The following is a 16,638-nucleotide window of genomic DNA, read 5'->3' on the forward strand; positions in this document are numbered from 1 at the left end:
CCTTGTGGTCAGCCGCTGGGGGCCCAGGGTGGGTCACCACGGGCTCTGCCGCCCGCCCCTCTGCTACTCTGCCTCGTGCTCTCCGTCCTGCTTCCCAGCCCCCCGTGGAGATGTTGGCAGCCCTCCCCACCAGTCGCTCTTGCCTGTGTGCCCCTTGTTTTGTGTGGGCTGCTTTGGGCCCCGTCCTTGTTCGAAATTTTCCTCAGATGTCTGGCCAGGTGTGCCGAGAGCGGGGAGCCTCGAGTGGGGAGCCTGGCTGCTGGGCCCACCCTCTAGTTTGTTCCCTGCAGTTCCATTGCCCCTGTGCACCTGTGTGTTTCAGTCGGTCCGCACCGGCCCAGGTCCCTGGATCCCGCTCGAGGGCATGGGGCTCAGATGCTCCTCACGGGGCGCTGTCCGCCCCCACATCAGGTCCTGGACCTCTCTTTGCGCCTGTGCTTGAGGAGGGATCCTTTTCTCCTGTTCTGTCACGTTAAGGGGGGCTGCTGAGGATGCAGCCTCGAATGTCATCCATGCACCGGCTTGCTCGTTCCCGCCCTTAGAAAAGCACTATGCTCAAGCATCAGTCAACTCCAAGCCATGCTTTCTGACAGTTTTAGTGCTACTTTTCTCTCTCCCATCCGTCAGGCCACAGTTGGTGAAACTGCAGGGAGGTGAGCACCAGCACCCTGGGCTGTGCTCCCGACAGCCTCTGGTGTCCATTCCTCCACAGGTGGCCTGTTGTGTGGAACACCCGTTCTGCAGGTATTGTGGGTGGACATCACAAAGCAGAGACCCGTTCTACAGTCTCTCCCATGCAGGGCTGCTTTTAATCTGCTGCCATCTGACCCTTAATTCTGCCACCAGAGTTCTACAGAGATTCACAATGACTCGTGCAGTTTTAGTTTTCACGTTTTTTTCACATTTGACCTTTGGCATTGTGGGTGAGCCTGTGGGGTGTGGAGTCACCCCACTTGGTTTCCTTTTGTACCTAGAGCCCCTGCAAGGGGGGCCCAGGCTCTGTGGTCATGGCCCTCCCGGGTGGGTGAGAAGCCTGCACTGCCGCCCCTCTCCTCGCGGTTGGTCCACGGGGCTGGGGTAGTGGCTTCCTGCCCCCGGCAGTCTGACCAGGAGCTCAGGCTGGGGGCAGAGTCACGGGGCATTTAAGGACATGATTGGAAGACAACAAGTACAGGCATGGGCTCTTTACCCTTTTGGTTAGCACCCTTTTGAAAATCAGATAACCCCTGTAGACCGGGTCCCCAGAAACGTGCTCACATGCCCATTCAGTGTACGTTCAGGGTACCTGACCGAGGTCTGGGGTGATCTGACCAGCAGTGTTTCCTTAGGATGTTTCGGGGGAGGGGAGGGGGTGGATCAAATGTAGGAAATACACAAGCTCAGTCAGTACTGAAAGGAAATACAACCTCACGGACTTGATGAAGATAGTGTGAGAATTGTTGATAGCAATTTTTTTAGTGTCTTATGTAACTCTTACTCTGTACCAGGTCCTTTGCAAACCGGTTTCTGTGCATAACTTCATTCAAGCCCTCCAACAGCTGGTCCCCGATGTAGAGGCGAGTGGCTTCCTCGGGAACACGTGGCTTGAGGCATCAGGCCGGCGGGCTCAGCCCGGCGCAGTGCTGGGGCCCCATGCACTGTTCACATTTCTGAACAGACTTCAGGCTAATGTAAGGCCAGTACAGATGCGCCCCGAGTGAGAGAGGGGACTTCGGGCATGCCCCTCCTGGACCTGCTGAGGGGTCCTGCTCTAGGCCTGGTGGGTGGAGGACACCGTGTCCGTCCACTCTGCCGCCTCCTGGAGCCGTTGCAGCAGAGGAAGGCGAGCCGTGAGCCTGTCCCAGCGCAGCCGGGCATGCCCCTGCCCAGGGCTGGTCGCTGCCACTTTGGGGCGCATGTGGAGGCAGAGCAGGGCCAGCGGGAGGCCCTGCGTGGCCCCTGGAGGGCGCAGTGATGCTGTCCTGGCGCCCAAGTGCATGGTGCTGGGCCCGGCCTGGCCCAGAAATGAGGTGGGTCTGTCCTGCTCCACAGGGCACCAGGCGGCCACAGCTTCAGAGCTGCTGCCCTGCCTGCTGGCCGCCTGGCACAGGGCCAGTGCCGCCCATGCCTGGTCTTGGCTTTCCAGTGTACCTGGACTGCTCGGAAAGTCATGTTGAGGGAGATTGCCATTCGCTGCTGCCCTTCGTTCCTCTCTTCATGCTGACGAAGGGCCTTGTCTGCATCGGGCTGTTTCCCTCTTCCACAGGCACCTGCACCAGTCGGGGGCCCTGAGCATGGAGGCCCTGGAGGGCCCTCCGCGGGACCCTGCAGATGGGGTGGAGGAGGACATTGCTGGCAAGGTGGTCCTGGGCAGGAGGGTGGGGCAAGGGCCACATGTCAGGGGCATTCGGTGGGGGTGCAGGAGCAGCAGCAGCTCCTGTGGCATCTCTGTGGTGGGGTCGTGGGGCAGGAGGGGAGCAGAGCTGAGCAGGTAGCGCCATCACATTTTGTGCCAGTTTCACACGTGGTTGAGTCCAGGGAAGGCATGTTGACTGGCACCCGCGCTCCCGACCCTCTCAGACTTGGTCCATGGGGGCCCTTGGAGGCAGAACCTGAGTGTGCAGGTGCTAAGGGGACCATGTCCTGCAGTGATGGGGGGGGAGCGGGGCAGGGTGGCTTCCTGAGCCTGTAGGAGCTGGGTGAGCCTTGTGGGACAGCAGAGCAGGGAGCAGGAAGGGCGGCTGCGTGGACAAACCTCCTCTGGCTCCCCAGGCTGAGCCCTTCCTCTGCCCCTTCAGGCCCCCTCATGCCTGTGTAGGTGTCTGTCTCACAGCTAGTCAGTGAGCCCCCGCAGAAGGGAGGGCCCAAGAGCCTGGGCCTAGCCGTCCCTCACATCCCTGGGCACTCGGACGGCCTCTTTGGCTGTGTCTGGCAGAGCAGTGGCCCCTGCTGGGGGTTGGGGCCTGAGGCTCACTGCTCCACCTGCCAGAAAGAAAGCTGCCCAGGCCCCAGTCCCAGGACCCCGAGCACACAGGGAGCCTCCGAATCTCACCCGCAAATACACAGGGACAGTTTCTAAGGACGAGTTGGGTCCAGTCCAGCCTCGTGTGTTTCAGATTCTTTGCAAGGAAAACGCTGGTGTGGCCTCCTAAGCGGCTCACTTGGCAGCCATGGGCTCTCTTGGCTTTCTCCACTCGTGTCTGAAGCTCCTGTCTTGTTAACCAAGGTTATCTTCCTGGAGAAGCGGGTGTCGGAGCTGGAGAAGGACACCGCAGCCAGCGGGGAACAGCACAGCCGGCTGAGGCAGGAGAACCTCCAGCTCGTGCACAGGTGAGTTTGTGGGGGAGGGCTGTGCACAGGTGAGGGGGGGGCGTGCACAGGTGAGCATGGCAGATGACTGTTCGCCGGGGTGCAGGCCAGGGAGTGGGGGCTGTCAGCCAGGAGAGAGCGAGCCTTGGCTTCCTGTGGTGCACAGTGTATGGCCACCCAGAAGGTGCCTCTCCCTCCCGCCCTTATCGAGAGGGGTCTGGGTGGGCCCACCAGGTCCTCCCCGCACCGAGGATGAACTTGTCAGTCCTGCGTCCGTGTAGTGTGCCGTCCTCAGCCCTGTGCCCACTCCATCCACACGGGTTCTGCCCCCAGGGCCGACCACTCTCAGTGGCCATTTCTCCTGTTGTCCACCTCAGTTTCCCGTAACCACATGCTTATGCCGCTGTTCCTTGCCATTTCCACGTTTACATGCCATCTGCCCCGTTTGGGCTGATGCTGCTCCAGCCTTTTCCCCAGGACTCCATGTCCACCGACTGCAGAGGAGCCCCTGAGGCTTTTCTTCCGGGTTTGACCTGACTTATGGGCCCCGCCTTCCCTTCCTTTTTTTTTTTAAATGCATTTTTATTGAGATATATTCACGTATCATACAGTCATCCGTGGTGTACCATCAGTTGTTCACAGTTCCAACACATAGTTGTTCATTCATTACCACAATCAATTTTTTTGACATTTTCATTACTTCAAGAAATAAAAATGAAAATAAGAATAAAAACAAAAGTACGAAAGAACACTCAAAACATCTCATGCTCCTTTTTCCCCTCTATTATTCATTTACTTTTTGTCCCCCTTTTTTCTACTCATCTGTTCATACACTGGATACAGGGAGTGGGAGCCACAAAGTTTTCAGTCACACGTTCACACTGTGTAAGCTACATAGTTGTACAGTTGTCTTAAAGAATTGTCTTAAAGGCTTCTGGGTTGCAGTTTGATAGTTTCAGGTATTTCCTTCTAGCTGTTCTAATACACTAAAACCTAAAAAGGGGTATCTATAAAATGCATAAGAATACCCTCTAGAGTGACCTCTCGACTCCATTTGAAATCTCTCAGCCACTGAAACTTTGTTTCGTTTTGCTTCCCCCTCTTGGTCAGGAAGTCTTTCTCAATCCCACAATGCCAGGTCCAGGCTCAGGAGTCACGTCCTGCGTTGTCAGGGAGATTTACACCCCTGGGAGTCAGATTCCATGTAGAGGGGGAGGGCAGTGAGTTCACCTGCAGAGTGGGCTTAGTTAGACAGAGAGGGGCCACATCTGAGCAACAACGAGGTTCTCTGGGGGAGACTCTTAGGCATGGTTCTAAGTAGGCTTAGCCTCTCCTTTGCAGTAACGAGCTTCATAAGGGCAAGCCCCCCGATCGAGGGCTCAGCCTACTAAGCTGGTAGTCCCCAAAGCTTGTGAGAATATCAAGAATTCTCCAGGTAGGGAAGTTTAATATTTCCAGTTTCCCCCCAGGCCTTCAAGGGAGCTTTGCAAATAGATTTTTATTTTCTGTCCAAATTACTCGGGGATATATCGAGGCTTCATGCTAATCTGTATTACCAACCAGATCTCACCCCCTGTTAAAGGTTCCATGTAATTATGGTGTTTGAATAAACTGACCATGCAAGTTAAATTATATAGTTTGCTACAGAAAATATAGATTTTCCACCAAATAAACATCAGTTCTTTTGGTCTCATATAGAAGTTAAAGTTTTAAAACCCAGTCAATATCATCCTTTTCCCTTTAGTCTGGTTTACCTTAGTCCTGACCAAGTCCATTTCGTTCGTATCTCTGATTGAAGTCTGATCTCTTTTTCCAGACTTAACGTTTGCTCTATGGGGTAATGCTGACATTCATAGCTGCCGAACCCTGGCTCTGAGTCTCAGGTGCCAAACAGATACCGAAAGTTATAGGGACCGACCAGGTTATACACGAACAGCTCAGCCTCTCAGAATTTAGAAACAACCATTACAACTCAGGAATCGATGTGACTGCTGTAAGAGCTTACAATTTAGGAACCCTTACAGCCTTCCCCTGATAACCTGTGTTCTCAGACTCCATTCTCAGAGTTTGCACATTATAGTTAGTCCATATTAGCAAGGTGTTATAATGTTTGGCTTTTCGATTCTGGCTCATTTCACTAAACGTACTGTCCTCAAGGTCCATACACCTAGTTGCATACTCAAAACTTCATTCCTTCTTGCCACTGCCCAGTATTCCCTTGAATGTGTACACCACAGTCCACCGTTCTGTTTGTTGGTCGATGTACTTAGGCCACCTCTGTCTGTTGCGAATTGTGAACATGGCTATCCTAAGACACCAGCATGCAGTGTCCACTCATATCCCTGCTCTTGGTTCTTCCAGTTCCCTTCCTTTTTTGGTTACTCTTCCCTGAGGGTTGCCTAGAAAAGAGCACAAAGGAGATAAATTCTTTGACATCTTGTATGTCTGAAAATGTTTTTACTCTACCCCCCGCTCCCCACCCGGCTGATGGTTTCTCTGGGCACAGAATCGTCGGATGGAAGCAGGGCTACCCGGGGGTTTGGAGAAGCAGCTCTGGTGCTGCCTGGCCCAGGTGCTATGTCCGGGGCCTGCCACTCACTCAGGCACTTGGGGACTTTTTAGTCACTTTCTGGTTGTCACTCGGTTTTCAGCCTTGAAGTCTGAACATACGTCCTTCAGTTTCAGGAAGGTTTCTAGAATTATTTCTCTGCACGTTTTTCGGTTTCTTGTGAGCCTGAACGTCTTTAAATAAAATATTAGGCCTTCTGAACCTTTCTTCTTCTTTTCTTTCCTTTCTTATTTTCTGACTTTGTCTTTTTGGTTTACTTTTCTATGTAATATCTTCAGTTTTCTTCTTCAACTCTTCTACTGAACTTTTTTCTTCTCGTATTTTTTATTTCTAAGAATTTCTTTTTGTTATGTTTTTTCTACAACATTTCACTCTTAGCTTTCTGAGGATATTACTTACAGGGCTCTTTCCCCTGCCGTTTCCTGCATGACGTGTTTCCTTTGAGGTCTTTTGTTTGTTTGCTTGCTTGCTTTGGCCACTTTGTGTTAAAAGCTTGCCTTGCATTCCGGGGATCCTTGGTTACTCCAAAGCGTGAGCGCTAAATCCAGACGAGCAGCTCTGCGTGGGCATCCGGGGCTGGGGAGGGGCTTCCCTGTGCTCTGGGGCCTGCGGGTCTGTGGGGAGTGGGGGGCCGCAGGGCTCCTGAGGGCATCATCTGCCGAGTCCCGCTCTTGGGGTGCTGTCGGCTCTGCTGTGGGGTCCTGGGCGGGGCAGGACTAGCCCAAGGTGCTCAAGTGCCTGTGTGTCTGCCCTTGGAGATTGCTGGGAACTGGGTTGCACTTTTGTTAGAACCAGGACTTGTCCTTCAGGACGTCCGGGACTGCTGTATTTAGCTGTTCCGTCCCTTGGATTGGAGAGATGGTCTTGTACGAGCCATGGGCGATGCCCCGGGGCATCTCCTCTTCCATGGGCAGCAGCTGGGTTGTAGCGGGCTGGATGGGCCAGGTCTGCCCCATGACCTTATCTGAGGATCTGGAGCTCTGGGCACGCTTGGCATAGCGGAGCAGGGACTGTGGGCTGGCACCTCCCTGCTCTGCTGGTGCCATGCCTGGAGCTGGGGTGCCAGCTGTGATCTGGGCCCTGAGATGGGCCCATGTCCCCCACTCTGCAGAGCCAACGCACTGGAGGAGCAGCTGAAGGAGCAGGAGCTGAGAGCCAGCACCAGGGTGCTGGAGGAGGCCCGGAGGCAGAGGGAGCTCCTGTGCAAGGTGGAGCGGGAGAGGAGCATCGAGGTGGAAAACTTGCAGGCCAGGTAGGGGGGCCCATCTCGCCCATGAGGAAAGGCAGAGGACCCAGGAAAGCACAACAGCCAGGGGAGTTTTTAATTTCAGAAAAAGTAGAAAAGCCTCCTGAAGCCACCAAGGACTGAAGGCAGAGGCGCCGTCTCCTGCACTCTCGCTGACGTCATCCCTGTCAGAATAACCGTCTTTTTTTAAGGGAAACTTGACAAAATTATTTTTCTGCTTGTCTGGAGATGTAAACCTTAGAAGGAAAAGTAAAAAAAGAAGACTGACACTACCCTGTATCAGAATATCTCAGAAAGGTACAGAGGTTGGAGCGGCAGCACCATCCTGGGGGCCAGCTCTCTGCCCGGGGCTCGTGGGGCCGCTCGGTGCTGCGAGCCCCGGCACCACCGTGAGCGCAAGACCTTTGGCTGCAGCCGGGAGGCGGAGGGCCCCAGTGGCTCCTGCAGGAAGGCACTTTTTTTATGTCATATTTTTAACTGAGCCTCCGTTTTCATAATTCCAAGGACAGTATTTAAAAATATCCATGAAAGAACATTACAGGTTCTTTTGCTTGTGTTCCTTTCCAGCTCCTAAAGCTGCAAAGATACATCTTATGACTTTATCTGAGACGAGCTCCAGGGCGTTTTCATAGGTGGCGCTGAGAGGGGCAGGAGGGGCTGCTGCTGAGGACCCTGCGCAGTGCCGGCTGCCTGGTGCTGGGGCCACAGCTGCCACCCGGAAGGAGCGCTGCCCCCGGGCGCCCGGGCTGCCAGCGGCACCGCATCCTCTCCTGGGCCTTGGTGTGGTGGTGGACTGTGGCATTGCTCATCCAGTAGCTGTCTCCTCTGGCCCTGCCACGTCCCCGGTCCACTGGGGACCACAGAGGTGGGGCCTGGGGTGCAGGACAGTCACATGCTGCCTTCCACACCTCGGCCGAAGCCGGCCCAAGGGGCTCAGCAGGGGGAAGCAGAAGGGCTGTGGAGACCCCTGACAGCCACAACCCAGAGCAGGACAGCGGCCTGAAGGGGTGTGAGGCCCATGGGGTCTCAGGAGACCCTCATGGAGCCAGGTGGGCAAGTGTGGCTGCTGCCGCCGAGCAGGCCCAGAGTCCTCTGCAGGATCTGGCTTGGGCAGGGGTTCGTGGTCCTTGGTGGGCTGAGCTGAGGTGTACATGCTCCACTCCCAGGCCCTCGGAACAGCCTGGGAAGAGCGAGCTGGGGTCCGGCACAGGCTTAGGGGCTGTCTGTGCCGAGTTGGGCATGTGTGGTCTCACCACCCGGAGCACACCTGGGACTCAGAAGTGGGGCCTCCTCTAGGAGACAGGAGCTGATGCTGGCAGAGCTCGGAGAAGCGGGGAGTGAGGGGCTTGGGGCCTGGGGATGATGCCTCCATGGATGGAGGGAAGGAGGCGCATGCACATCAGGTGTACATGTGTGGACAGAGGGAAGGAGGCGTGTGCAGATCAGGTGTATGTGTGGACAGAGGGAAGGAGGCGCGTGCACGTCAGGTGTACATGTGTGGACAGAGGGAAGGAGGCGCGTGCAGATCAGGTGTATGTGTGGACAGAGGGAAGGAGGCGCGTGCACATCAGGTGTACGCGTGTGGACAGAGGGAAGGAGGCACGTGCAGATCAGGTGTATGTGTGGACAGAGGGAAGGAGGCGCGTGCATGTCAGGTGTACGCGTGTGGACAGAGGGAAGGAGGCACGTGCAGATCAGGTGTATGTGTGGACAGAGGGAAGGAGGCGCGTGCATGTCAGGTGTACGCGTGTGGACAGAGGGAAGGAGGCACGTGCAGATCAGGTGTATGTGTGGACAGAGGGAAGGAGGCGCGTGCACGTCAGGTGTACGCGTGTGGACAGAGGGAAGGAGGCACGTGCAGATCAGGTGTATGTGTGGACAGAGGGAAGGAGGCGCGTGCACGTCAGGTGTACGCGTGTGGACAGAGGGAAGGAGGCGCGTGCAGATCAGGTGTATGTGTGGACAGAGGGAAGGAGGCGCGTGCATGTCAGGTGTACGCGTGTGGACAGAGGGAAGGAGGCGCGTGCAGATCAGGTGTATGTGTGGACAGAGGGAAGGAGGCGCGTGCATGTCAGGTGTACGCGTGTGGACAGAGGGAAGGAGGCACGTGCAAATCAGGTGTATGTGTGGACAGAGGGAAGGAGGCGCGTGCAGATCAGGTGTATGTGTGGACAGAGGGAAGGAGGCGCGTGCACGTCAGGTGTACGCGTGTAGACAGGGAAGGAGGCACGTGCAGATCAGGTGTACGTGTGGACAGAGGGAAGGAGGCACATGCACGTCAGGTGTACATGTGTGGATGGCAGGAAGGAGGCGTGTGCACGTCAGGTGTACGTGTGGACGGAGGGAAGGAAGTGCGTGCATGTTGGGTGTACACGTGTGGATGGAGGGAAGGAGACGTGTGCACATCAGGTGTACGCGTGTGGACAGAGGGAAGAGGTGCGTGCGCATCAGGTGTACACGTGTGAATGGCAGGAAGGAGGCGTGTGCACGTCAGGTGTACATTGTGGACAGAGGGAAGGAGGCGCGTGTACGTCAGGTGTACGCGTGTGGACAGAGGGAAGGAGGCACGTGCAGATCAGGTGTACGTGTGGACAGAGGGAAGGAGGCACGTGCACGTCAGGTGTACATGTGTGGATGGCAGGAAGGCATGTGCACGTCAGGTGTACGTGTGGACGGAGGGAAGGAAGTGCGTGCATGTTGGGTGTACACGTGTGGATGGAGGGAAGGAGACGCATGCACATCAGGTGTACGCGTGTGGACAGAGGGAAACAGGTGCGTGCGCATCAGGTATACACGTGTCAATGGCAGGAAGGAGGCGTGTGCATGTCAGGTGTACATTGTGGACAGAGGGAAGGAGGCATGTGCACGTCAGGTGTACATGTATGGATGGCAGGAAGGAGGCGTGTGCACGTCAGGTGTACGTGTGGATGGAGGGAAGGAAGTGCGTGCATGTTGGGTGTACACGTGTGGATGGAGGGAAGGAGACGCATGCACATCAGGTGTACGCGTGTGGACAGAGGGAAAGAGGTGCGTGCGCATCAGGTGTACACGTGTGAATGGCAGGAAGGAGGTGTGTGCACGTCAGGTGTACATTGTGGACAGAGGGAAGGAGGGGCGTGCACGTCAGGTGTACATGTGTGGATGGCAGGAAGGAGGCGTGTGCACGTCAGGCGTACACCTGGGGAGCAGCAGGGCTGTGGCCGAGTCGTCAAAGTTGGGAGAACAGAGAGTGGCATGGGATGTGCAAGGGGTTGGGGGGGTCTGAGAACAGTCTGTAAGGTGGGGGTCCCAGGGAGCCCCTCGGGTCCTTGGCCATGGCTAGTGCCTGCTGGTTGCAGGGCACTGGGGAGAATGGCACCCGCCACCCTTCCAGCAGATGTGGGGGAGGATTTTCTCCCAGTACTTGGGGAGAAAGGAGAGAGGAGGCAACAGACAGCTGGAGGGCTGGGGGCGGTGCGGACAGACGAGGGCACAGGGAGAGCGCAGCGGGGCGTCGGGCAGAGGAACCTGAGGGGAGCGGGCGGGCCGGGGCAGGGTGCCGTCCCCCAAGTAAAGTTACTTTCTCCTGTTTGCTCGTGTCTGTTTTCAAAATTCGGTAGAATGAAAGCATCATGTGCTTTGTATTTATGAGAAATAAAGCAGGGTACTTTTAAAAGGGACGAGTAATGGCGTGGAGATGCCAGGACGGCCATGTGGGCAGGTCGCACGTGTCCCGCCTGCCCCACCCCCAGCCGAGCAACTGGAAAGCGACCGCCCCGAGCCGAGTCGTCCGTGGGTGTCGCCAGGGCAGGTGCGGCCACAGCAGCCCTCCCGAGCCCACGGCAGGGTGAGAGCAGAAACCCGGCAGCCCTGGGAAAGCCGGGAAGTAGCAGATTTACCTCTCGGATCCCAAGGCTCAGAGGTAGCAGTGGGTGCCCTTGGGCATTAGGGCGAAGGTGAGGCTGAAACAAGACGTGGGTCACGCCCACGCCCCACCCTGGGATGCCAGCTCCTGGCAAGGTGAGGGTGCGGCCCTGCCTGGGCCATGTTGCCGACAATACACCCCGTGAGGCAGGTGCCGGCCCCTCCTGGGCAGCCCTGCCCATGCCCCCTGCACCAGGTGCTCGTAGTGGGGCTGAGTGAGGATGATGGTGGCGAAGCTGGACTGTGGAGGGCAGCCAGGGCCCTCGGAGAGAAGGGCAGGGAAGTGCAAGAGGAGCCTCCAGTGGCCCGTAACGCCAGAGAGTAAGGAGGTGCCCCCGAGCCGGAAGGACAGGGAGTGCGGCAGGCTCACGGGAGCCCAGGCGTGTGTGAATAAAGGGAGAGGAGACGAACGTTCTTGATAGTGGATTCCAGATGACGTGTGCTCCAGGCAGTGGAGCCGAGCCCCGCACCCCTCAGGGTTGGCCGGACCTTGCGACTCACTTCCAGTCCTGACTTGGCTGGGATGGAGGCCTGGGGCCCGACAGGGAGGACGCAGAGGCCCTTGTGGCCACAGCCAAGCCTCATCCTCCCCGTCGGGTCACGAGGAGCCATCAGACAAGCCCAAGCAAGGGGCGGCCTCCCTGCACCTCCAGCCCCCTCACCGAGGCCCTGAGAAACAGACAGCTGAGGGCCCTGGGCCCCAGGTGAGGTCCTGGACAGACAAGGCCAAGAGGAGAAGCGTCTGGAACCAGGCGGGTGTGGGCAGGGCCACACTTTCCTTGGTGGCTCTTCCCTGATGTCAGACCAGACGCCTGGATCGCAGGGAAGCCCCTCGGGCCGGCCCCAGCCTTGTTCTTGTGCCGCAGGCTGCAGCAGCTGGACGAAGAGAACAGCGAGCTGCGGGCCTGCACGCCCTGCTTGAAGGCCAGCATCGAGCGCCTGGAGGAGGTGAGGTGCCGGGCAGGGGTGCTGCCTGTGCTGGGACCTACCGGCTCGCCTCGCAGTGTGCTGCTTCTGGGGCCGCCCTGTGGTGCTGACCCCAGCTGCACTGGGGCACCCTGCCTCCCCAGCTGTCCCTCTGGCTCCTCTCACCCCGGGAAGAGCCCTGTGGCCGTGCAGAAGCCCCACACCTGCCTGGTGCACACCTGCCTCACTCACACCTGGGGCAGGGGGGCCGTGTGGAACAGGTGGCAGAGCTTGGGGTGGGGGGTGAGGTCATGTGTCTGCCTAAATGACAGGTATTCCAGGGTAAATCGTTTCCTTCTGCAGGAGAAGCAGAGATTGTTGAACGAGATCGAGGACTTGTCATTGCGGCTGAGCGAGGAGCAGGAGGGCAGGAGGCAGGCGGGCGACAGGCTGAGCCACGAGAGGCACCGGTTCAGGAGGGACAGAGAAGCAGCCCAGGAGGTGCAGCCGGGTGGGAGCAGGGCAGGGCAGGCAGGGAGTGGGGGCACTGGGCGAAGGGCGAGCGTATGACAAAGGGCAGCATGGTGGGGGGAAGGGGACAGAAGGAGCGGCCAGAGCTGCAGTCCTGCCCCTGCCACGTGGTGCCAAGCAGCCATGATGGCCAGAAGTGTCTTTGCCATCCCACGATGTGTCTAGAGCCACGACGGGCTGCTGCTTTTGGCAGCTACCTGCTGTTTTCTTTTTCCTTCTTTACATGTGTGTGTAAGGTTCTATTTCGAGCTACCTTCAAACTTAGGGAGAAATGGCTAGGAGAATATAGGGGACCCACGTGTGCCCTTCCCCCATGTTTCCCGAGTGTGTTGGGTGTCCACAGGGGCTTTCCCGTTTGTCCTCATGTTGGGTGTCCACAGGGGCTTTTCCATTTCTCCGTGTGTTGGGTGTCCACAGGGGCTTTCCCGTTTGTCCTCGTGTTGGGTGTCCACAGGGGCTTTTCCATTTCTCCGTGTGTCGGGTGTCCACAGGGGCTTTTCCGTTTGTCCTCGTGTTGGGTGTCCACAGGGGCTTTCCCGTTTGTCCTCGTGTCGGGTGTCCACAGGGGCTTTCCCGTTTGTCTTCGTGTCGGGTGTCCACAGGGGCTTTTCCATTTCTCCGTGTGTCGGGTGTCCACAGGGGCTTTTCTGTTTGTCCTCGTGTTGGGTGTCGACAGGGACTTTTCTGTTTCTCTGTGTGTTTGGAAGTCCCAGGGGCTTTTCCGTTTCTCTGCGTGTCAGTGTCCATGCTCTGGCTGCCCATTTGTGATAAGGTGGACACCATGCTCTTTGTCTCCTGAGGTGGTCACCAGAGCCTTCTGGGCAGAGGGGTCCTCCCTAGAGCAAGGGACCCAGAGACCCTGGAGGGTGTGGATGACCCAGCGATGGCTGCCTGCTGTGTCTGGGCCTACCCCACTACCCCTGTGCCTGACTCCCCTCCACGCCTCGTGCATCTAGGCTCCAACCTCACCTGTGCTTGCAGCTGATCGAGGACCTGCGCAAGCAGCTGGAGCAGCTGCAGCTGTTCAAGCTGGAGGTCGAGCAGAGGAGGGGCCGCAGCAGCAGTGCTGGCCTGCAGGAGTACAACAGCCGGGCCAGGGAGAGCGAGCTGGAGCAGGAGGTCCGCAGGCTGAAGCAGGTGGGCCGGGCCCCTTGCAACCCCGTCAGTCTCCCCTGTAGCTGGGAGGGGCGGGGGCAGGGGGGCAGGGCCCGCTCAGGCGCCCCCCCGCCCCCGGCCCGCAGGACAACCGCAGCCTGAAGGAGCAGAACGATGAGCTCAATGGGCACATCATCAACCTGAGCATCCAGGGCGCCAGGAGCCTCTTCTCCACATCCTTCTCGGAGTCGCTGGCCGCAGAGATCAGCTCCGTCTCCCGCGATGAGGTAGTGCCAGCCCCCGCCCCAGCTCAGGTCTGCAGGGCTGGCAGCCGCTCACCCCTGCGCTCTCTTCACTCTCCCACAGCTGATGGAAGCGATCCAGAAGCAAGAGGAGATCAACCTGCGCCTGCAGGACTATATCGACAGGATCATCGTGGCCATCATGGAGACCAACCCTTCCATCCTGGAGGTGAAGTAGAGCAGCGAGGCCCAGCGGCTGGGCCCAGGACATGCCGCAACGCAGCCGGAACCAGCAGGTCCACAGCCCCCAGCCAGAGTGCGCAGGAAGCACCCCGCCACTGGGGACTGGTGGGCGGGGGGGGGACAGGTAACGCTGGGGTGCCGGGGGGCAGAGAGCAGGTGGGAGAGGAGAGGAAGACCCACAGCTCCCAGACCTGGAGCCGCAGGGCCAAGCTCGGAGTCGGGGGCCGCTCTCCTCCTCTCTGCCCAGGCTGGGGGGTCCCTGCACGGAGCTGTCCACCCCTCTCAGGAAGAAAGGACAGGGAGCAGGCCCCCTCCCCGCTGGGGCCCTGCCCTCACACAAGTGCTGCTCCAGGGTGGGGGTCAAGGCCCTGGACCCCGCGCTGGACGCGGTGGTGAGGGGCCGGAGGACTTGGGTGGGAGTGGAGAACAGGCTGACGTAGTGGACCCTGCCGCTCCTGTCACCATTTTCTGGGGGCTTGGTTTTCCCCCTGCAGCTGCCCCACACCCCTGAGCAGCTCAGGCCTTGCCACCCAGCAGGGGAGATGCAGCACCAGGACCTCTCAGGTCTGTCTCCTCCCGCACGGGCCCGGGGCCTCCAGGGCCCTTACTGCAATAACCCTCAGGGCTCTGACCGTGGCTGGGGATGACCCCCACAAGAGCTGGGGCAGAAGCCCGTGCCAGACCCTTGGCTGTGAATTCATAACCTGAGAGGTTCTGGCCACAAATGGGTGGCAGGCAGGACAGGCGGGTGCTGCTTTCAGGGGGTGAGAACTTCCCTGGCTCCAGGGGCCCACGTCCACGGCTGCCTGCGGGAAGACCTGTTTCACAGGCCAGAGTCTGACGCCGGCACCTTCTGGGCTGGCCGTAGGAGCAGTTTTCCCACGGGTGCTTTTTGCGGGAGTGGAGAGGAGGGCCATCCCTGGAGAGCGTGGGTGAGGAGGAAAGCACGAGGCCTTCCTGGCAGCTGGAATCTGGGCGCGGTGGTGGCTTCGTCTGGCCCAGGGTTCCCAGCCCCCTACATGGTCTAGGTGCACAGGGGTCTCCTCCAGAGGCTGCTGCGGCCGCCCCCGTGGGCCGAGATCCAGCATGTGGGGGGCTGCCCCATCCTGTACCATTCCTCCTCCACGTGGATCACTTTCCACACTGACATGTAAGATGTTGCCTCATACTGTAAATTTTGGGAAAAGCCTTGGGTGTAAATCAGTGTAAACTTGGAGGAGAGATTTTTCTATCATGTAGAGTAGGTATTTTTTATAGATTGGAGGTTGATCGGTTTTTTTTAATTCTTTCGAGAGAGAAAACTATCTGTGTATACACATGAAATATATATATGTATGATATATAAACACCAGAGCTCTGCCTCCTTCATTGGGCCCTGCAGCTCTGGGACAGGTATGTGTGGATCACTGAGTGGCACTGAACAAAGGAGAAGTTGCCGGGACATTGGCGCAAACCTGGGCACTGAGCTGCACGCTGATCACTCACTACGGGCAGAGGCCCCGGGTGTGAGCGGACCCTATGGGCTGGCGACAGATTAAAGCTGTTCCCGCACATGCAGAGGCGGCTCCTTCCTCGGGGATCATGGGGGGTGGGCTGACCTCGGGTGGGTCTGCACCCTGAGATCCTGCGGCTCTGCCACACTCCTGGGCGTGGGATCACAGAGGCCCCCCACTTGGCCCTGTCGTGGGAGGACATGGCCCCTGAGTCCCAGGAGGGCGGAGGTGGCCTGGGCTGCTGGGGCTGCCCTGGGGGATGGTCGCAACATGGGGGCTCAGAGAGTTGCAAGTCTCGGGTCCGGCCATGGGAAGACATGGGGTGATGGAGGGAAGGACCGTGCAGAGGTCCTAGGCCAGGAAGGGGCTCGGCTGCTTGGACCCCAGGGCGGGGGTCAGAGAAAGGACTGGGTGGCTGCAGCGGGGGCCAGGGGCTTGAATTGCTAGTGAAGCCCCAAGCCCCAGCCGGGGAGGGGCATTGTGGCCTCCTGCAGAGGGGCTGGGCCCGGCCCTCCGAGCCGCTGCCGGCCGCTCTGACCACAGGCGGAAAACCAGTCAGCCAGCAGCCAAGGGTCAGCAGTGCCAGCCCAGGAGCCCAGGTGGGCTGAAGAGGGACCCTGAGGGCACAGCCTGTGCCAGGGGAGCCCACTTAGCAGGTTGAGAGGTGGGAGGGACGAGGAGGAGGGGTCCATCCCCCCCCAACGGGGAAGGGAGGCCTGCCCCACCCTCCCATGTCCATCCACGAACGCTGGACCTGCTGGGCCCCCTCTGCCCGCCCCTGGCATGTGGGCCCAGCACTGGGTACCACTCACCGGCCTCTCCTGAGGGGCCCTGCACTGTGCCGGGCGGCTGGAGCCAGGAAGCAAGTAAGGGGCAGCAGCTTCCCCCTTTACCCGCCTGTGCCAGGCCGCACGGCTTGAGGGTCTTGGCTTTCAGATGTTGAGGTCAGCCCAAAGGGAGCCTGTCCCCAGGGTGGGTGAGGCAGCATGGGCAGGATGTGCAGGGAGACTGCCTGGGGTCTCCACCCCGGCCCTGTGGGTGCGGCCCTAGCGGCGGCACCCTGTCCTCACGGGTGGACCCCGTCTGGGCGGGGCCTGGTGTCACAGAGCCCGCTTCTGTTCC

At 58.7% G+C, this 16,638-nt stretch overlaps 1 protein-coding gene across 6 annotated transcripts in view; it reads left to right on the forward strand.

The window, feature by feature from the left end:
* RAB11FIP3 (RAB11 family interacting protein 3) overlaps nt 1–15,369 on the forward strand; it is a 92,562-nt gene extending 77,193 nt beyond the window's left edge. For 2 of the 6 annotated variants that reach the window (XM_037814113.1, XM_037814115.1), the window contains 8 exons: nt 2,246–2,339; nt 3,206–3,309; nt 6,969–7,109; nt 11,873–11,954; nt 12,276–12,413; nt 13,425–13,580; nt 13,685–13,825; nt 13,905–15,369. In XM_037814113.1, the coding sequence (XP_037670041.1) occupies nt 2,246–2,339; nt 3,206–3,309; nt 6,969–7,109; nt 11,873–11,954; nt 12,276–12,413; nt 13,425–13,580; nt 13,685–13,825; nt 13,905–14,018 (970 nt within the window). In that variant the 3' untranslated portion in view covers nt 14,019–15,369. Of the gene's footprint in view, nt 1–2,245; nt 2,340–3,205; nt 3,310–6,968; nt 7,110–11,872; nt 11,955–12,275; nt 12,414–13,399; nt 13,826–13,904 lie in introns of those variants that run through there. The other 4 variants (XR_005213527.1, XR_005213526.1, XM_037814114.1 and 1 more) reach the window with 4 other exon arrangements.
* The last annotated feature ends 1,269 nt before the right edge of the window (nt 15,370–16,638 follow it).

This window comes from Choloepus didactylus, chromosome 21 (genome assembly GCF_015220235.1).
Source record: "Choloepus didactylus isolate mChoDid1 chromosome 21, mChoDid1.pri, whole genome shotgun sequence".
In the NCBI taxonomy this organism is placed as follows: domain Eukaryota; kingdom Metazoa; phylum Chordata; class Mammalia; order Pilosa; family Megalonychidae; genus Choloepus; species Choloepus didactylus.